Source organism: Pan paniscus, chromosome 1 (assembly GCF_029289425.2).
Source record: "Pan paniscus chromosome 1, NHGRI_mPanPan1-v2.0_pri, whole genome shotgun sequence".
In the NCBI taxonomy this organism is placed as follows: Eukaryota; Metazoa; Chordata; class Mammalia; order Primates; family Hominidae; genus Pan; species Pan paniscus.
The window spans coordinates 205,272,164-205,293,386 of NC_073249.2; the positions used below are offsets into that span (position 1 = coordinate 205,272,164).

At 56.8% G+C, this 21,223-nt stretch overlaps 1 protein-coding gene across 34 annotated transcripts in view; it reads left to right on the forward strand.

Moving 5' to 3' along the window:
• Positions 1-201: 201 nt before the first annotated feature.
• Positions 202-21,223, forward strand: part of RAP1GAP (RAP1 GTPase activating protein) — a 70,435-nt gene continuing 49,413 nt past the window's right edge. For 7 of the 34 annotated variants that reach the window (XR_004670812.3, XR_004670820.3, XR_004670802.3 and 4 more), the window contains exons 1-2: positions 203-365; positions 19,902-19,937. Coding sequence is in view for 1 of the 34 variants with exons in the window: in XM_057299623.2 (XP_057155606.1) it covers positions 17,875-17,918; positions 19,902-19,937 (80 nt within the window). In the remaining 33 variants the exon portion in view is untranslated. Of the gene's footprint in view, positions 366-1,025; positions 1,109-4,304; positions 4,412-14,007; positions 14,027-17,797; positions 17,919-19,901; positions 19,938-21,223 lie in introns of those variants that run through there. The other 27 variants (XR_004670798.3, XM_057299626.2, XM_057299630.2 and 24 more) reach the window with 13 other exon arrangements.

The following is a 21,223-nucleotide window of genomic DNA, read 5'->3' on the forward strand; positions in this document are numbered from 1 at the left end:
GCCTGTACAGCTGGGCTGTCGCCCAGGTTCTGCCACTGTCTAGCTGTGTAACCTTGAGCCAGTCCCTGCCCCTCTCTGGTCCTCAGTTTCCCCACCTGTAAAATGGGGGCACCGAGAACCCTCCTCCAGGACCTGCGGCGGGGCGGGGCGGCAGGGCGGGGGCCTCCCCGCCGCTCCCGCGCCCGCGGCTTGGGCTCCGCAGTGAGTGGGGAGCGGCGCCGGGGAAGGAGCGCTCCGCGGTCATGTGACGTCCCCCTCCCCGAACTGCGGCGGCGGCGAGCGCCGGCCGCGTCTGAGCAGAGCTGCAGCAGCGGCCGCGGGCACCAGAGTGCCGAGCCCAGGACGCCCCCGGCCCAGGCCCGTGGGTGAGTGCGCCCCGCCAGGGCTGCGGCCCTGGAAAGGGGAAGGGGACAGAGGTGTCCAGACTCCCGTCGGCCCGCAGTGAAGACCCCGCGCGGGCGGGCGGGGACGGAGGGTGGGGGCGAACGCGTGGGGGACCCGGGTCTCCAGGGGCGAGGGGTGGGCGCAGCTGGGCTCGCGCAGCCCGGTCTTGACAGCAGCTGGAGAAGTCGGGGGAGGCCTGGACTGAGCCGGCTGAACCCCCAGCCTGCGGGACTTGGTCCAGGCCGCGGCCAGGGGGCTTTGGTCCCACCCCCCTGGGTGGGTGGGGAGTCCAGTTTTCCGCCCACCTCGAGGTGGGGGCGCCTGGGATTTAGAGGAGGGACTGTGGGAAGTGGGCGCGTTTCCTCCATCCCTGGGGAGGGGCCCAAGCCCTAGCGCCCCCCAGAGGGGGGCGCTCCTGTCCTCAGAGGAGGGAAGTGGGGGCCTCAGATCAACGACCCTGAGCGGGGAGGGCGGTGATGTCCTTGCATCCCCAGAGACAGGACGCATTCCCCTGTCCCTGACCCCCGCGGCAGAGCGGGGCACACGCGTCACGAAGTTGGGCGCCCCCTCGTCGCCTCCCCTGGCTCGGCAGGATCTGAGGACTCGGTGGAAATTCACGGGGCGGTTTCCGTGCCCTGCAGGGTTTGGTGCCAGCTGCGGGGCGCCTGGGCTTGGGGAAGAAACCTTGTGTACACACACCTGCACACACACACAGTCTCCGGAGGTGAGCGGCCCCCTCCCTACCATAACAGACCCCAGCCTGTGCATGCCCTCGGAGTCCTTGTTGGGGTCATAGCACAGGCCTGGTGGTGGGGTCAGGAAGAACATCCACTGCTCTCAGGGCTCATTGGCCTCTGTCCCGGGGCTCCATTCCCCTCCCTGCCAAGTCAGAGGTCAGGCCCCTGGGGCGGCAGGCAGGAAGGACACTGAGGGAAGGGGCACTGAGGCAGGAGGGGCACTGAGGGAAGCTGGCCAGGTGGAAGTAGGAGAGAAAGGCAATGGGGGTGAGATGGTACCACTTCCTCCCCATATGAGGCTCTCAGGAGGCTCCTGGCCCCGCCTGCACAGGTAGTGGTCCCTGCTTCCTGAGGGTGTTTGGGGGAAAACGCTATGGTTGGGGCACTGGGGAAGGTTGCCTCGCAGATGAAACAGAACATTGGCCAAAGGTGTCCCTGAATGGGCTTCTGGACTGGCACAGGGCCCTGAGGGCTGTGGCTGAGTGGGGAGGTAGTGGTCAGGTCCAGCTGGCCATGGGGGCCCCCCATTCCCTTCTCCATGACCTCAGCCTCACTCTGAGAGCCCCCAGCAGCTGGAAGGTCTGGCAAGGGGTGCGTGTTCCTTGATGGCCTTGGGAAGGGTTCCAGGGTAATGATTAATCCTCAGGTGGCACGAGCAATTTCCCCCTTCACAGCAATATTTCAGGGCAGGGGCTGAAGCCGCCATTGCACAGGTGAGGAAACTGAGGCTCGGAGAGGCTAAATGAACTGCCTGAGGTCACCTAGTCACCTTCAGTGAGGTCTAGAATCGTGGTACTCTGACTCTTGATGGGAGCAGATCACAGCGGTGGAGTGGAGGAAGGGTAAACGCCGTGGTGGAGTGGTCCATGTGGACCTGCTCCCCTTTGCTGCCAGGAGGGGAGGGTGCCTGTGGCTGGAAGCTGGGTCATGTTGAGGAGAGGGTCCAGAGTCCTAGGCTTGCCTTGCCGCCCCTTCCCATGGAGGGAGGGTTGTCCCATGGAGCACCATAATGGTGCTTTCACCCTGGGACCTTCCCAGCTTCCTTGGGCAAAGCCCTCTCCTCTTCTCTTCTTCCCAAGTTGCCTGCCTGGCAGGGGTCTCAGGAGGCCCCTCTCCTGGCTCTAACTACCCTCCACCCTTAGGAGACAAGAAGGATTCTTCCTTTGGCCTCTTGGAGGGCAGCAGGGAGAGAGGTCTCTGCCACTTAGGCCTCAGGCTCCCACAGCAGGGCCTCCACCTCCCTCTCACCTGGCCCTGCCCCTGCCCTGCTGTCAAGTTCTGGGGCCAAGAGGCCCTTTGAGGACTCCTCGGGCAGATCTGTCCTCCATGCTGCCATCTGTCTGCAGAGGCCTTTGTCCTGGCTGTCAGAGGCTGCTGAGCAGCCGCACGTGCTGTGCAAACAACCGAGACCTGAGCACGGCCAGACACAAACGCAAATACAGTTAGACTGACAGATACCCTGAGACCCAGACACAGGAACACACGGGCACACCCAGTCCAAGACCCCTGCCCCCGACTCTGCCTGACACACAAACACTGAGAGTCACACCATCCAGATGCTGGCATGTGTGTACACACAGAGAGACGGAGGTTGTCAGCAAGGAGAAGAGCCTCTTCAGAAGCCCTCGTCTTCTGTCGTCTGCCTCCATTATCTCCTCCAGGGTGCACACATGGTACACGCGCATGCAGGAAGAACACGAGGATGCCCTACGCCCTTAAAAATGAACCTGGCAGACACGCACATGCACCCACCCACACCCAGGCCATCATGGGTGCACACACGCATGAATTACATCAGCTTCCTGCGTGTGGGATGTGAATGCTTCATCACCCGGGGTGGGAGTGGAGGCCCCCGACCGTCCCCAGCAAAGCTTCCCCTTCCTCCCTCTTTTCTGATTCATGTGGACCCAGCTTGACTGGCCCCAAGAATCCTGGGAAACTGCCTGGTGCTTCCCACTCAGTGGACCCTCCTCTCCTGCCTCCCCTCTGTGTACACACCCAGCGGGTTGCCACGGGAGCCTCTCCCCAGGCTGCTCCTTTGCTGTCTCTGAAGGTGTTGTTCTGCAGGTCCTTCCCAAGACAGGACAGGCCCCAGCGCAGGCTCCAAGCGGCTCTGGGGTTCCCTTTCCTTTCCACTTTTGCTAGAGGCATTACCAGGCCCCAGTTTCTGCTTTGTCCTCCCAGCAAGGCTGGGGGCCAGCTGGTGTGAAGGGAAGGGAGCCCTCAGCACTCTCTGCTCACCTCCTTGCATGCCAGGACATCTGCCAGGCTGGCCCTGGCACCCTGTGCCTCTGAGAGACTGGCGCTATGGAGAGGTGCTTCTGTGGGCTTAGATGAGGCCTCCAGGGCAGACATGCTAGATGGGGAGCCGTGAGGGGCTCCCAGCTCCACCACGCTGCCTCGGCACTCACACCAAGCCTGCCAGAGTGCTGATTCCCTGTCCAAGCCTGGCCCTGCCTCTTGCTGGCTGTGTGGCCCGGACAAGTCATTTTCCCTCTCTGGGCCCAGCTCCAGCTCTGGGAGGCAGCTCAGCCTGGCTGGGGGATGAGGAAAGTCAGAGGTGTGAGGTGGCAGCCCTGTGCCAATAAGGAAAGGAAGTTGGGCTCTGGTGGCAGTGTGGGCCCATGGGGCCCCAGGCTGAGGACTTCCTGCAGAGTGCAGCCTCTGGATCCACACTAGGGCCAAGCAAAGGTCGCCAGTCTCAGGGCTTCTTGGGGTGGCCACCCTGGGGTCAGCCCAGGAGGAGGGTACCCAAGGGCAGTGGGCTGCAGCTATGTTGCTCACATTTGTGGACATTTTATGCCTCAAAATGTGCTCTATATTTAGGGCTAAAGACCAGCACTGTCAGGCAGGTGGTGACTCAGAGAGGAAGAAGGGAAAAGAGGCAGAGGAGTGCTGGTGGGGAGACACCCCAAAACAGAAAGGTCCCACTGGGATTCCAGCCTTTCCTACTGCAAGAAAGGAAGCAAAACATGATACTCCTGCTTTGCACCAGCACAACGGGAGCAGCCTCGTGTGCCTACTCACTAAGCATTTAATGAGCATGTAGTGGATCCCAGGGACTGTGACAGGCACTGGGGCACAGAGATGAGCTGGGTCCTGCAGTCACTGCCACAGCCCGGTGCTATGTGTCACATGAGGAGGTGAGGCTCAAAGAGAGAAAGTGACTTGCCCACTCTACAGGTTAATACCTCTGCCAACCGAGGCCACCCTCCCTCGGACCCCCATTCGGAGGAAGCAGACCCAAGTTCGAATTCTGACATTGCCACTGAGCAGCCGTACAACTTCTGGTGAGTTCCTCTCTCCCTCTGAGTCTGTTTCTTGATCTAGGAAGTGGGAATCATAGCACCTGCCTGATGAGTATGTTTCAAGGGATAAGAAGGTGAATGCAAGCAAACACTGAGGGCAGTGCCCAGCTTATCCTAGGCATTCTGCTGGGTCTAAAAGGACATAGATTGGGAGTCCTCAGAATGCCAAATCCAGTCTCTGCTGTGTGACTTTGGAAAAATCACCTGCCTTCTCTCTGCCTCATTTCTTTCTCCCTAGAACGGGAATGACGAGCTTTTATTTGCCTGCCTCCCTGGGGATGTTGTTTGCGAGGCCAGACATACTGGCTGGGAACTGCTTTGAAAAATATAAAGCTGCACTCAGAGAAACACAGAGAGACACACTGAAGGAAAAGCAAACACAGACAAATCTGGAGAAAAATCTTTTCTAAAAACATCAAATACTTCTCTACAGCCAGAAAAAAAAATAATAAGCCTTTTCTTCAGTGTTTTGAGAGTAGTGAGAATTTTTTCCGTAACTTCGCATTTCCAAGGTAGTTGGCATGGCTATCACCAGGTGAGCTGGGTAAGTTTCCTCCTTGAGGAGTCCTTGCCTGGCACATATTAGGTGTTCAGTAAGTGATAATGTTAGTAGTAGAATTACCAGTTGCACAGCAAGAGGAGAAGTGGAGGCGCTCCTGGAGGCGAGACCAGCTACGGCGTGGGCAAGGGCGGGGGGTGGCAATGTGGACACTGGGTTGGATTCATGGAAGGTGTGGGTAGGGACAAATCGGGGTCAGTCTATTAAGGGCCTTGAATGGCAGGCCGAGGAGTCTGCATTTCCCCAAAATCAATGCGGGATACACGGGAGGGGCAGGCTGAGCCCACTAGCCTGGAATGAGGAACCACCTGGCATAGTTCTCTGCCCTGCCACTGCTGTGTAAGGATGGCCCCCTCGCCTGTTTCCCTGGACCTCATTTTCTCCCAGTGTGCAAAGGAGAGGATTCCAGCCTCTTCCATCCCAGGGGCAGGCAAGAGGATCAAGGCACCAAGCCACCCGGGATCTAGGTTGCTATGAGAGCTGGAGAGCCGGGGGCTGTCATTGGTTCAGGAAGTCAGGAACCTTGTGTTCCGCTTCTGGCCCCACCCCACTAGCTGGGTGAGCTCAGGCAAGCCGCCCGGCCTCTTTGAGCCTCCCTTTCCATCTGTGGAATGGGAGGATGTAGTTTCTGTCTTTGCAGTACAGCTCCCATGAGTTGAAGCTGGTGACTGTGTTGTGTGAGCCTCAAGTGTGTTGTTGTATCTCTGGGGGAATTGCAGTATTTCTTGAAACTACAGTACCTGTTCCTCAGACTCCCCTGAGACGGTGGATCTGCTGGCAAGGCTGGGGTTTGGGGGCAGTGGGTGAGGATCAGATGCCTGAGCCACCTCAGAGGCTGTGATCTTCTCAAGGCCACGGGAGCCATGTGTCTGCCGCAGCCAGGCTGTGGGGGCAGCAGAGGGAAGGTGGAGGTGGGGCAGTTGGGTCCAGCCCTCTGCTTGGCTCCTGAACTCTGGGCCCCAGTTCTGCGAGGGAAAGCCACCCCAGTACCCTGCTCAGAGGACAGCCCTCTCCAAGGCCCCACTCCTTGACTCAGGGCTCGAGGGGTAGGGTGGAGGTGGCTGATGGAGGGTGACCTTGGGAACTTCTTCCTGCCTGCAAGCTCGGTGCCAGAACTGCCAGGGCAGCCCTGATTCTTCTTGCTCAAAAGTTGGCAGCGTCAGGGACCCTCGAGAGGCTGCCAGGACAAGGCCTGAGCTGATGTCACCATCACCAGCCTCTTGCGTCTTCCCCTGTGTTGGAGGTCCAGAGAGAGGCCATCCACCTGCTGGCAGACTGCTGTAGGCACTGTGCCCACCCGGGCAGCAGGCTCAGGATGCCATGGGACTGAAGACTCTAGCCTTGCCTCATTCACCACTTGCCTTTCACTTGAGGTGTGGGAGCTCTGCCAGGGATAGAGGGTTGCCCTTACAGCCCCTCTCCCAGGGCTCCCTGCCTCTAGAAACAGGACTGGGCAGAGCCGCTGGGACAAAGACCTCACCTGTCCAAGTCCCCAAAGCCCACAGCCCTCCCTGGCTGGAGAGGTGTGGGCTCTGTAGTCCTCCGAAGGGCAGAGAAGCCTGGGTCCTGCCCAAACTCTACAATGCTGGGCCCACCCAATGGCAGTCAGGGCGGGAAGTGGGCAGCTAGCTCAGGAATTCTAGGAAGATTCTGGATGGGGGGAGGCATGATGGGGCCTGAGCAATTGGATGCAGGTGGGGGCATTCATTGAGCACTTGCAGTGTGCTGGGCCCTATGTAAGCACTTTTCATGGATCTATCTCATTTAATCCTCTTAGCAACCCTCAAGGGCTCAGAGAGGTTAAATAGCCTGCCCCAGGTCACCCAGCTGGTGAGTGGCTGGGGCTGAGATTTGAATTGAGGGTTGTGTGACTCTACTTTTAGCCATTTCTGTGTACTGCATGCAGAATGAGAAGGGGTTGGGGAGGGCGCCATACAGAATCTGTGCTCTGGGTAATGGGAGCAATTCTGGGCAGGGGCAGGAGCAGGGGTGGGGCTGAGACTTGGAGGCTCACACCTGCAGGACTTGGCCCTGAAGCTTCCAGGCCCTAAAGCTTCCAGCTCCCCCTCCCCATGGCCTATCCCCGGGGCCCAGTGCCCCAGGCTGGCTTGGGGGGAAAGGATGAATGGGGACAACTTTTCAGGGGTTCCTGTGGACACACAGTCCCACAGACCCTGACTTCTCCTGGCCCCCTACGTCTGTGTAAATTCCCAGCTTGGAAACCCAAGAAATCCCCAGCTTCAGAGCTGGGAAGGAGCCCACAGAGATCAGCTGGTCCAACCCCCTCGTTTTACAGATAGTAATTATCATGATTATGCCTGATGGGAGCAATTCACAAAGGACTTTCACATCTGGGTTGCTGCTGAGTGTGCCGGAGCCCTTGGGGCCAGCAAGATTCATCCACATTTTGTGGGTGAGGAAACTGAGGTTCACAGAGGCAAGGAGATGGACCTAGGGGCACGCAGTTGACCTTGGTACAGGTCTCTTCCTTCTGAGACCCAGCACCTATGTGACGTGGCTCTGGGGCTGCACCCTGCATTGGAGTGGGGCTGGTCCTGAGAGGTCTGTATGGGGCCAGGGCAGGTATCAGATGAGGTTCTGAGATTCCCAGTGATGCCTGCCTCCTCCCTGTCATGGGAACACCACGCCCTTCAGTGGCGTGGTCTGGAAGAGACAGACTGGTGGGCAGAGCTGTTTCCAAGAGACTTCTCTGCCCACCATGCACATGGGGGCTATGCTGCCCCAGAAAATCAGATTGAGAAGGGCCCTTGGAGGGGCCTCATTATTCAGAGAAGAAAACTGGGGAGCTGCCCACAGTCACACTGTGAGCCATTGGTGGCACTAGGCTTAGAACACAGATTTCCTGGCTCAGCTCACAGCTGTCCTTGCACATGTCCAGTAATAGTACTAAAGACAGTCTCCATTTATTGTGTGCCTACTGTGTGCCAGGGGTGAGCAGTTTACACTGAATCCTAAGAACAATCCTATGCGGTAAGTACTTTTATTATCATTGCCATCCTCTTTTACAGATGAAGAAGCTGAGGCTTTGAGAGGTTATGAAAATGGACCAAAGTCACAAGCCAGGAAGTGGCAGAGCAGGAATTTAAGCACAGGTCCATGTGATTCCAAACCCATACTGATGACAGGCCTTATATATATTATGATAGGACTAAAGTTGACTTTCTGTTTCTTTATGTTCATAGTCAACGTAGGCCATCATTCATTCATTGAACATTTATGGAGTGCTCACTAAAACAAGGAGACTATAGAGCTGATCAGGGTTGAGGGTCAGAGATTAGGTCATGAGGCAGGGAGTCTCAGACACTGCTAAGCTCTCTGCCTCCACCAAGAATGGCTGCGTCTCCCTCCTTTTTTTTTTTTTTTTTTTTTTTTTTTTTGAGACAGAGTCTTGCTCTGTTGCCCAGACTGGAGTGCAGTGGTGCGATCTCAGCTCAGTGCAACCTCGGCCTCCTGGATTCAAGCGATTCTTGTGCCTCAGCCTGCTGAGTAGCCAGGACTACAGGCATGCACCACCACGCCCAGCTAATTTTTGTATTTTTACTAGAGATGGAGTTTTGCCATATTGGCCAGGCTGTTCTCGAACTCCTGACCTCAGGCGATCCACCTGCCTCAGTCTCTCAAAGTGCTGGGATTATTACAAGCATGAGCCACCGCGCCCCAGCCATCTCCCTCCTCCTCCTGTCCCCAGCTCAGCTCGACTACATTTGCAGCCTCTTCCTCTGCTTCTCCTGCCCACCTGATTTACCCTTGGGGTAAATGAAGGCATGACTCAGCTAGGGCTCCTGGGCTTTGTGTATCCCAAAGAAGACCCTACTGGCAACAGTGTTAACAGCCACCACCGTGCAAGCCGTTCGTGAGCACAAGGCACCATGCTAAGGTGTCTGTGTGCATCACCTTGTTTAACACGCCATCACCCTGTGAGCTAAGAGCTAGTATCATCTCCATTTTCCAGATTGGAAACTAAGGCTGACGGTCACAGCTCAAGACTGAGTCGGGGCTGGGTGCAGTGGCTCTTGCCTGTAATCCTGGCACTTTGGGAGGCTGAGGCAGGAGGACTACTTGAGGTTGGGAGTTGAAGACCAGCCTGGCCAAAATGGTGAAACCCCATCTCTACTAAAAATACAAAAATCAGCCGGGCATGGTGGCGGGTGCCTGTAGTCCCGGCTACTCAGGAGGCTGAAGCGAGAGAATCGCTTGAACCCTGGAGGCAGAGGTTGCAGTGAGCCAAGATCGTGCCATTGCACTCCAGCCTGGGTGACAGAGCGAGACTGTCTCAATAAATAAATAAATAAATAAATAAATAAATAAATAAATAAATAGCTGAGTTGGAACCCACTCTGTCCAGCCCTCTTGAGCCTGTGCCCTTCCTCACTGGTTCACACTGCCCTGCTCTGTATCCAGGCTGTGTAGTTATGCATTTAGAGCCCTGGTTCCTGGAAGGCAGGGCTTCAGCCAAGCAACGGGTTATTAAGCACCTACTGTGTGTCTTGGGGAGGTGCTTTGTGAGGCTAAAGCTTGTGAGGATGGGGAGATTGGGTTCCTCTGTGAGAGATCTTGAGGCTCCATGCCCGCATCCTACCCCAGAAGGCATTCAAGCCCGAGGATACCAGGACAGAGCAGCCAGGGCAGGGCAGTGTGTACTGTTGGAAGGACTTTTTTCCAGGCAGGAGCGTCCCTCACAGTGACTCAGAGCAGTGTGAAGACCTCAGAGAGGTTTTGTAGCCATAACCGCATCCACTGATCCTTAGGCAAGCCACTCGGCCTCTGGGACCTTGGCTTCCTGATCTGTGAAATGGGGAAGATAATTGTACCTAATGTACAGGGTGGGTTTAAGGACTGGATGAAAGCACTTGGCACAGGGCCTCGGGAACTAGAAGGGGCTGTGCCACTGAGCCGCAGCGCACGGGTGATAGGGACTGAGGTCCCGAAGAGCTCGGAAGAGCTGGATCTGCTCTGTTTGCACACCTCAATTTCCCCCGTCAGCCATGGCAGACATGTAACTCTTGCAAGATCAGCCTCACGGGGCTGTTGTCAGGATCACAGAGATCCCGGAACGCGTAGGTGCGGCCCCGTGATCTGCGCACCGAGAGAACGGGTCCCGCGGGAGGGGGCGGCGAGAGCACAGTGGGCGGGCGCAGGTGCGCCCTTGTGAGCTGGGAGACGTGCGGCGGCGCCTGGCGCCGGGGAGAGGGCGAGGATGGGCGCTGGGGCCGCCTCCATGTAAGGGAGGGGTGAGGAAGTGCGGGGGGTGGCGAGCGCGCGGCCGGTGACTGGGGGCGCTGTCCCGGCGGCTCCGGGTCCCCACCCTTCTCTGAGATGCTCCCGGGGCGCTGTCCCTGGTCCTGGAGCCCGGGCGGCCGTCGCCTGCAGTTCTTATGACGGCCAGTTGGTGGCGCCCGAGACCGCGGCGGACTCCCGGACCCATTAGAGGACACGTTTTAAAAAGCGTTCTTCGGCCGGGCGCGGTGGCTCACGCCTGTTATCCCAACACTTTGGGAGGCTAAGGCGGGCGCATCACCTGAGGTCGGGAGTTCGAGGCCAGCCTGACCAACATGGAAAAACCCCGACTCTACTAAAAATACAAAAATTAGCTGGGCCTGATGGTGCATGCCTGTAATCCCAGCTACTGAGGTGGAGGTTGCGGTGAGCCGAGATCGCGCCATTGCACTCCAGCCTGGGCGACAAGGGCAAAACTCCGTCTCAAAAAAAGAAAAAAAAAAAAAAGCGTTCTTCATTTTCCTGTCATGATATTCCTAGGAAATAAGCCTGCCTACACACCTGACTTCAAAAACCAACTATATACTGGCATAAGAGATGAAAAAGGCCCTCCACCTCCCTACATGAATGCTGTGGCATGACCACACCACAAGAGCCAAAGAAGTAACCAGCCTTGGGCACCTATTTATTAAAAATATACCCTTAGATTTAAAAAAATTAAAATTATTGTAATAGAGATGGAGTCTTGCTTTGTTACCAGGCCGGTCTCGAACTTCTGGGCTTAAGCAGTCCTCTCACCTCAGCCTCTCAAGGTGCTGGGATTACAGGTGTGAACCACCTTGCCCAGCCTACCCTTAGATTTTTTGTTTTTGTTTTTTGAGACAGAGTCTCAAAAACTCCAGGCTAGAGTGTAGTGCTGTGATCTTAGCTCACTGCAACCTCCGCCTTCTGGGTTCATGCAATTCTCCTGTCTCAGCCTCCTGAGTAGCTGAGACTACAGGCGCATGCCACCACACCTGGCTAATTTTTGTATTTTTAGTAGAGACAGGGTTTCACCATATTGGTCAGGCTGGTCGCGAACTCCTGGCCTCAGGTGATCTACCCGCCTCAGCCTCCCAAAGTGCTGGGATTACAGATGTGAGCCACTGAGCCCGGCCTACCCTTAGATTTAAGAGCAGAAAGTCATGTCGCTGTACCTGACCTCTAGTTCAGAATGACTTCGGTAGCTGCACCTTTGAAAAATGTATTATGGATTAAAGCCACACCAAAAAATATTCATTTGTAAACCAGAGTTAGGTTCTAGGATGGGTTACCCGGGCTTTTTACCCACTTGAATATCTAGGAGGATATCTGATGAACAACAAATCTCCTGAAGTGGGACTCTCACCAGCGTAGCTTTCCTGTCCCCCACCCACTGAATGACAGTGGCGACCCCGTCATTTCTGAGGACTGAAACCACCCTGGTGCCCTCTGGGGGGCAGAGCCACCCTTGTTGAGAGCCACTGCCTCAATGAGGGCCTTGTCGGGGTGGAGAGGGGCTCTCAGAGTCCCAGACTGGTTGGCCTCCTGGGAGGGTGGTATCATAAGGAACTGTTGGGAAACTCTCTCCCCCCATTATAGATGAACCAGCAGAGGCCAGAAGTGGGAAGGCACTTGTGATGAGAAATGGTGGGTTGCCAGCAGAGCTGGGGCCACAGGCAGGTCTCCCCAGGTCAGGACTCCGCCAGCCCCGCTTCCTGAGGGGAGCCCTGGGTCTCAAGCAGTCTCCCAGCTTTGTCCAACTGCCCCGAAAATGGGCTGGGAGGGCCACGCCCATAGCAGTGGAGGTAGGAGAGGGGGGCTGGCCGGCTAGACACCAGCCTGTAATACATGAGAGGTGTCTTGGCCTCCACTCTGCAATCCTGGAGATGCAGCAATTGCACCCTTCTCTGACCCCCAAAGAGCCATTCTGTCTCCTACCTTTATTTCTTCCCAGTAGTTAGCTGGATGCTCCATGCGTGTTTGTGAGGTGTGTACACAACTGTCTGTGTATATTGTATGAACATAAATAATGTGATTTGAGTAAGGATGTGTGGGCCTGAGATTCCTGTGCCTGTACGTGCTGTCATCAGTGTGTATTTACATGCATGTACAAATGCAGTCGGAGTCAGTAGGTGCACGTGCACTGATGGGGGACCTAAGGGTGGGAGCTGGAGTTGACCTTTGCATGTGCACGTACTTGTGGGTTTGCAGCATGGGGGCTGATGTTCATGTGAGCCTGTCTGCATGCATTTGATCTTGATGTGATCTCTACAGGCATGAGTTAGATGACTCTTTGCATGTGCATGGCACGGTACTAGGCCAAGTGCATGTGTGACCTGGGAAAGTTTGTATGCAGGTGTGCACACAGGTCTACCAGAGACCTTGTCTGTCTTGTTCAGACTCTATCGCCAGTGTCTGAATAGTGTCAGCCACACAGTGGGTGCTCAATACAGTGTCAGCCACACAGTGGGTGCTCAATACTGAATGAATGGGGGAAGGAATGAAAGACCGTACACCTGGGTGCTGCCTCCAGAAGGGCTTTGCTTCCAGGGCCTTTCAAGCCACATGATCTGCATGGAGATGAGAAACACATCCTCAGGGGTAGGGCCTGAGTGGGGGCAGGTATTCTGGCCAGGCCAGATTTTCCTGGTCCCTGATGGGGTCCCCTTAAGTAGGCAGGGGTTTCAGAAACCCATTGAATAGAGCAGGAGTCTCAGAGCCAGGGCAGAGGCTGGCTCAGTAACCTCACTGGCCAGCTGCCTAGGGAAGGGCTGTGAGCCAAGTCACACCCACTCTTCCCTCCCTTCCCAGGTGCTGGGGAACCCCCAGGAGACTCTTTTTCCAGAAGCTTCCCGGGATTGGGTTGGTGTGGCTTGGCTAGAAAGGCCACAGGCAAAGTAAGGATAATGATACTTTCAGAGCTAGCAGAATTCTCTCAAGGCAAATGTATCTTTCCGTTGTTAGGTCCTTTTTTTTTTTTTTTTTTAGATGGAGTCTTGCTATGTCACCCAGGCTGCAGTGCAGTGGTGTGATCTTTGCTCACTGCAACTTCTGCCTCCTGGGTTCAAGTGATTCTCCTGCCTCAGCCTCCTGAGTAGCTGGGTGCCACCACGCCCAGCTAATTTTTGTATTTTTAGTAGAGACGGGGTTTCACCATGTTGATCAGGCTGATCTCGAACTCCTGACCTCATGATCCACCTGCCTCAGCCTCCCAAAATGCTGGGATCACAGGCGTGAGCCACCGCGCCCAGCCCACTGTTAGGTCTTTAACCCAGCAAAGTGAGAGTAGGGGTTTAACATATGAGCAAACTGAGGCCCAGCGAGGAAAACTGATTAATGCAAAGCCACACAAGAGGCTGCCTGGGCCAGGGCAGGAAGCCCAGACGCCTCCTCTCCTGCCCAAGAGGCCTGGGGCAGATATCCTGAATGAGTATGACTCGGGGAGGGGAGGAGGCTATTGGAGGCCCTGGCAAGTGTTGGCTCCACCAGCCCCACTTAGAGCCCAGACCTGAGATCTTCCCGGGGTTTGCTCCTCCCTCTCCCCTTCCATTTCCCTGGAAAGGGGGAGCTGGAGGTAGGTAGGTGGAACACCCAGAGTTCAACAAGAGGTGAACTTGGAAAGGCAGCTCTGCAACCCTCCACCCGGTGCTCTTCTCTCTTCCTCTACAGTCTGGCAGCTGTGTGAACAACTTGGGTACAAATCTAGGAGGCCCAGAGGGGAGGCTTCCTCTCAGAGGGAGGGCCTGGACCCTGGAAAGCAGCCTGGCACTGTTTTCTAGGTAAGAGGCTGGAGGCCAAGGAAGAAGGGGGCTCAAACTCCTTCAACGATGGCAGTGACTTCCCAGTGCCAGTCAGCAAGCACCCCGTGCTGACTGCGGAGCAGTGATGTCCCTGTCACAGTGGGCCAGTGAGGCCAGTGTCATGGGATGTTACTAATGTGTTTGACATCACACAGCTAGGAAGCATCAGAGCCTGGTCCAGCCCTGGTCCCTGTCACACTGCCTCTGTGTGTGTGTGTCAGTCCTGGAGGCTGTTCCACATGCCCACACACAGATCTTCCCCAGTCTGTCCCATAGCTGCATGGCACCGCATAGCATACATGGACCATAATTTATCAAATTTCCTCTGGGTGGCCATTTAGTTTTAGAATTCTTACTAATAAATCTTTGCTAGCCCTACAAAAATGGCAACTTCATATAGTTTAGCCTAATAAAAATGATGCTGCTACAACAATTTTTTTTCTTTTCTTCTTCTTTTTTTTTCAGACAGAGTCTTGCTTTGTCACCCAGGGTGGAATGCAGTGGCCTGATGTTGGCTCACTGCAACCTCCACCTCCTGGGTTCAAGCAATTCTCCTGTCTCAGCCTCCCAAGTAGCTGGGACTACAGGTGCCAACCACCATGCCCGGCTGATTTTTGTGTTTTAGTAGAGATGGGGCTTCACCATGTTGGCCAGGCTGGTCTTGAACTCCTGACTTCAAGTGATCTACCCGACTTGGCCTCCCAGAGTGCTGGGATTACAGGTGTGAGCCACCGTGCCTAGCCTTTCTTTTTCTTTTTTCTTTTCTTTTTAAGACAGGGTCTTGCTCTGTCACCCAGGCTGGAGTGCAGTGGTGCAGTCAGGGCTCACTGCAGCCTCAACCTCCCAGCCTTGAGCAATCCTCCCACCTCAGCCTCTCAAATCACTGGGACTACATATGTGCACCATTACACCTGGCTAATTTTTAGAGTTTTTGTAGAGACAGGTCTCACTATGTTGCCTAAGCTGTTCTCCAACTCCTACTCTCAAGTGATCCTCCCTATTCAGCCTCCCAAAGTGCTGGGATTACAGATGTGAGCCACCGTGCTCAGCCAGCAAATGTTTTACTTAACAAACACATGTTAAGTGACAAATACTCTACTATTCTCAGTGCTTTATCATTAGTAACTTATTTAATCCTTGGCAAAACCCTTTGAAGTAGGTACGGTTATTTTCATCATAAATCCCATCTTGCAGATGAAAAAACTGAGGCTCAGAAAGCTTAAGTAACTTGACCAAGGTCACACAGGTGACAAGCGGGAGAGCTGAGATTTTAGCCTTCAACGGTAAGGATATAAGCACAAATGTCCATTGTCCTTGCCATTCATCTACAGGCTCACATGCTATGATGCAGAAGATAAATTCTTGGAAGTGGTCTTGCAGGTTAACAGGATGCATTTAAATTCAGCTGTCACCAAAGGACCAGGAGCTGGTCAGGGACTGTCCTGCTGCAACCCTGGCCAGGGGAACGTGACCCCCACTAACCACCCCCACTCCCACCCCCACCCCCATCCCTTGCCAATGAGGCAGCTGCAGCTGGTCAGAGCAGAGAGGCTGGAGCCCACACTGGGCTCTTTGTCTTCGGTGGGAACCCTTCAGCCCCCATGGCCCCTCTCAAGGGCCCACTGTCCCAGTACCAGTGGGGCCTCCCGGGGGCCAGGCCTGGCTGGGAAACTTGCCACGTTGGCGGCCCCTTGGCTACTCTGCCAACTGGGCATGCAGAAACCACTCAGGAATCATTCCCACTGAAAAGATTGGCGAGGTATAGGTCCATGTTGAAGGGGATGCAGCAGCCCAGATGTGGCTGGAGTCCAGGCCCCAGCCCAAGCACTGTGCACATCCTCATAGCCCAGGCCTAGCTCTTCAGTCCTCTGCCCCAACCGCCTCCCACCTCTCTGAGAGCCCCTGCTGCTGCTGCTGCTGCTACTACTTAGGAAGGAGGGAGGGAGGAAGGGAGGGAGGAAGGTTGTTGCTGCTACTACTTAGAAAGGAAGGAGGGAAGGAGGGAGGAAGGGAGGGAGGGAGGTTGGTTGTTGCTGCTACTACTTAGGAAGGAGGGACGGAGGGAGGGAGGAAGGAAGGAAGGAAGGAAGGAAGGAAGGAAGGAAGTTCCTCCCTTCTCAGGCAAACTTCAGTGCTCTCAGGACCCACCCCTCAGGAGCCTGCCCTGGTGTGATTCCTCCCCCCAGGAATCTGCAGCACTGCCCAGAGCAGAAGGGGCCCAGTCCAGGCTCCAGAGCACCTTGCAAGGGGAAGCCAGACCCTCCTCTGAGGACTGAAAACCAAGGGACATAGTTCTAGGAATGAGGAAATAATGTTTGCCCTGTCCAGGCTCTGAACCCTGCAAGGGGCTCTTGAGGGCTCCTGCACCCACCAGAATGTGCAGAGAAGAGGTCCCAGGTGGGAGCCGAGAGGGGGCTGAGGGCAGATCCCCAAGAGAGAAGTAATTGGTGTGAGAGAGGATCTCAATTTCTTCGTGTCTAAAATGGGGAAACTGCAGCGCTACTTACCCTGCCTAGGTGAGACAAACCGTAGACCCTGGTACCCAGACTCGTCATTTCCCAGGGGATGCTGGAACTCACCAAGCCCAGGCCCGGGTCCCAGGTGGAACAGCTCCTGAAAGGCGTCTGCAGAATCCCTGCTGCCCTGTCCTTGTGCCCTTGGTCATCCTTCCTCCCTCATCCCCGGCTGCATCTGTGCCCTGCAGTTTGTTTAAACAGAAAATCCCATAGCAAACCTTGAGACTGTGGGGGCCTCCTTGGGTGCAGGGCCTGGGGGAAGGATCTCTCCCTCTATGGGGGGAAGACTGGGTGTTGGGCTGGAGGGCAGTGTGCTCTGGGGTCAGGGCTAGTGACCCGGTGTCTGCTGACACAGCTCCACTTGGGTGGGGGAAACAGCTTACTCTGAGGAAGAGCACTGGACTGTGAGCTCTGGGCGAGCTGGGTGCAGAAGAGCGACTTGGAGTGTTTAGTGAGCGAATGAGTACCTGCTGCAGAACTCAGAGCCCAGTTCCCTCTAAAGGTTGGGACCTGGACTGCATGACTTTTCAAGAGGGGAGTGGAGGGGGGCGTCTCCACTCCTCCCCTTTGCTCTTCCTCCTCACCAGGGCAAAGGGGAAGGGGACTCCTGGGAGACGGGGAGACAGGTGGGCAAGGAGGGGCTATTGGAGGCTCTGTTCATTCAGTCATTCGTTCGCGGGAAGGGTAGAACGCTGTCCCCCTGCAGAACTCTTGTACCCGGCATTTATTAAGCATCAGCTGTACGCCAGGGCCTGGGCCGAGCGCTTTACGTGCGTGAACTCATTTCGTCATCCCCAGGTCCTAGGAGGCCGGCGGGAGGAATCCCACTTTACAGATGAGAAAGTCGAGGGACAGGGAGGGGCGGGACATGCCCGCCGTGCAGACCCAGGCTTCTGGGAGGGAGCTCCCAGCTCGTGATGATGGGGACGGATCCGCCGAGGAGCGCGGCGGCTCGAGGGGGCGGGAGGAGCGCGTCCCCCCAACAGAGGGTCTGCGGCCTGGACGAGGGGCGGCGGCCGGGAAGGGGGTGGGGGAGGGGCTGCCCCGGGCCCCGGGCCCCGCAATCCCCGCCCGGCTGGGCCCGGCTCGGAAAGTCCCGCGAAGCCCCCGCCCGGCCGGCCCAGGGCGGCGCGAACAAGCGGCCCTTTCTGCGCCGGCGGCCCCCGGCAGCTGGACCGCGGCCCGCTGGGGCGCGGACGTATCCGAGCTGGGGCGGGGGCGGGGGCGGGGCGGCCGCGTTGCCAAGGTGACCCGGGCGCGGGAAGGCGGCTCCGGCTCGCGCGGGCCGGGCCGGGCGGCGGCGGCGGCACCATGAGCGGCCGGAAGCGCAGCTTCACCTTCGGGGCCTACGGCGGGTAGGGCGCGGCGCGGGGCGGGGCGGGGCGCGTGCGCGCGTGTGCGTGTGCACGCGTGGGGGGGAGCCCGTGCGGGGTGTGCTCGCGTTTGGGCGGGTGGGCCTGGGCTGTGACTGCTGTGGGGGCTGAGCGTTTGACCTCAGTGCGCGCATGGCTGTCGTGCTGTGGCGCCTGTGTGTGTGTGTTTCTGTTTCTGTGTCTGTGTGTGTTCCCATTGCGTGTCCATGTGCATGTGTGGGGAGGTGAGTGCAGGGTGGACATTGCTGTGTTTGTGTCTAAGCACATGATAGTGGCGCTTATGCATGTGACTGGGGCTGCGGGGCTACTCCGCCTGTGTGTGTGCGCGTGTGTGTGCATGCGTGTGTGCGCAACTGCTCACATGTATAGGTATGTGGGAGTACGGGCAGGCAGGTCAGGGGGAGGTTCTGCTGGACCTCCCACTTTGCCTTTGCAGCTGTTGGGCCCCTCAATGATGCTCTGGATAAAGGGACTCTAGAAGCCCTTAGCAGGCCCTGCCCACCCTGGGCACCAGGCTGCCCTCCTTCCTGCATCCTGGCTCTCAGGAACCTCCTCCTCCCTGGGCCACTGGCTGCCTGGGCTTGGAGGCCTGGAGGAGGTCAGAGTGGCAGCAGGTTCATCTTGGGGTCAAGGGGTGCAGAGGTGGGATGGGGATTTATGCCTGTTGCGGAGATTTGGCAAATTGGAGGGAAGATGGGTTAGACAGAGTGGGCTCAGAGCCCCTGCCCAGCCAGACAAGCGGCTCCATGACCTTCACCAGGCCCTACCTCCCAGTGGTCATAGGGACCCATGGGACGCACCTTGGGGTGTGGAGCGCTGGGGCTTCTGTGTGGGCATGGTCAGTGTTCTCTGAGCTATGGGGATTGTGTCCAAGCTGCCTTCCCCTTGTGGACGCTCAACTTCTGAGGTGACCCCAGCAGAGGGTGGGGTGGGGTGGGAGGCCAGAGGCTACCCTTCCATATGGGGTCTTGCTAGCTGTCAGGTGATGAGAGGAGCCTGGGCTAGGCCCTGAGTTTCCTGGCCAGCCAACACAGGGGCAGCTCACAGGCTGGGTCCTGTTCTATGACCTTGGGCAAGTCCTGGCTTCTCTGACCTCACTGTCTGCAGAGTCGGCCTTCCCCATCAGCTGTCCCTGGGAGCCCCCAGCCCTGCCCTGCCGAAGACGTCCTCTCGCTGGCAGAGTTGGGCTGGGCTCCCTCCTCATCCCTTCATACCTCTGGGCAGGAGGCGAGTTGTTTGTTGTTCCAACAGCTGCTCAGCCCCTGCCCCCAGCGGCACCAAGGTGCCCTCGGAGGGCAGTAGGAGAATCGGGGCGGGGCGGGAGTGCTACCCACACATGCGTCCTGGGGCTGGATCTGGGTGAATTTGGGGGAGACAAAGTCTGGGGTACCCCTGAAGTCTTAGGGAGCAGGGTATGTGTGTTGGGGTGAGGGTGGGGGGAAGCTCCTCCTAGATCTCCTCCCAGATTCGCAGACATTTGCTTCCTGGGTGGATATGAGTGAACAGCTTCAGGACTGAGGCAGGCTACGGGCCTTGGGGGTGATGTTCTTTCTGCCCACCATAAACCATAGATATCCAGCAAACTTCCCTCCTGCCTAGAAAGGCTCTAAGCTAGCCCCAGCCGCACCCCTACATCCTTGCCATGATCCAAGCTGCTGTAGTCACTGTCCTACTCCACCTGTCCCCCCACCCCTGCTAACACCCCACAGCCCTGCCCCCTACCCCACTGCCCCCAGTCCTGCCTCTTTTCCTGGCTCTTTAACCCCTATGCCTTCCCATGTCCCTAATCTGACAGTCAGGCGACTGCAGCCTAAGGGTGATAGTGACTGCATCAGGCATCCTTAGAAACAGGACCTTCTCCAGCCTCTCTGGGAGGGTGGTGCAGTGCAGGTGGGTGTGATATGCTGGGCCAAGCTGGTGAGAAGGGATGTCCCCTCACCTATGGCCCCTCTTGTTGCGTTTCAGGGTGGACAAGTCCTTCACTTCTCGCCGGAGTGTGTGGTGAGTACTGGGGACTCTCAGGAGGGCCTGGGTTTCCTTGGCTGGTCCCTGCAGATACCCCCAATCCATTCCTACCCCTGCGATGCCAGGCCAGACCTTACCAAGCTTCCAACCATCCTCTCAGGGCAAGGGGGTGGGCAGACCCTCTCACTGTCCCCAGAGTACTTTTTTAGAGGGCCTTGGAGGCAGGCAAAGCAGGTTTACATCTTCACTCTGCCACTGCCTGTGTGAACTTCAGCAATTCCTTAATGTCTCTGAACCTCAATTTTCTCATCTGTGAAGTGGGGATTAAAATGCCTATTCATAGGGTGTAAGGTAAAAAGAACAAAAACAAAAACTGGCCCTGGCATATTTTAGGCCCTTTTTGCTTAAATGCTTCCTTCCTTTTTTTTCTTCTCTATTTCTTCCCACCTCAGGGTGGCCCCTCGCTGGGCTGGGGTTCCCTTAGCCTTTACTGACCCCCAAATCCTCTAGTTACTCCCCCTGACAGCCCTCAGAACCCCTTCCTCCCATATTTCCTGTGTCTGGGGCTGCCCTCTCTTTGGAGGAGGAGGGAACGAGGCAACTGTATGTGCAGCTTCTCAACACCAAGAGGCAATGGGTGGAGGTTCAGCCTCACCTCGGGATACACCGTGGCACCCTGATGCCCCAGCAGGCAGGTGCCTCCGGGCTTCCCTGGCATCAGCATCACGTGGGCCTGACTGGCTGCTCCTGCTGCTGCTTCACCTCCAGCAGGAGAGCCCCCCGACGGCTCTGGCTGCTGCTTCCTGCCCCTGCTCAGGGCTGTCTGGGGTCCGTGGGTCCTGCAGTACCCCCCCAGCTGCTGGGCGACTCCCATCTGGCACCATCGTCCCCGCAGAGCCCTCCTGGGAAGCCAGGCCTGGGGTGGGAGGCACACAGGGTGCCTCAGCTAAGCTCCCAGCCTGCCTTTCTATTTCCCTTTGATGCTCTCCATGCAACCTCACGCTGCTTCCTCTCCCTTTCTGGGCATCATCTCCTGCTGCTGTGCCTAGTCCATTTGAGCCCCTCCTTCTGCAAGATGGTGTGCTATGCTCAGAGCAGGGGTAGACTGAGGGGGGATAAAAGCAGAGGTGAGGAAGATGCCATCCTTTCCTTCAGGGAGTTCAGTAGTAACACCACTGACAACTGCCACTTGTTGGGCACCTGCTATGCACTGGGTACTGTAGTAGACGCCTGACATGTGTTATCTCATGTAACTCTGACCACACCTCAGAGTTAGGGACTATTATCTCTAATTACAGATGAGAACAATGAAGCCCGGAGTG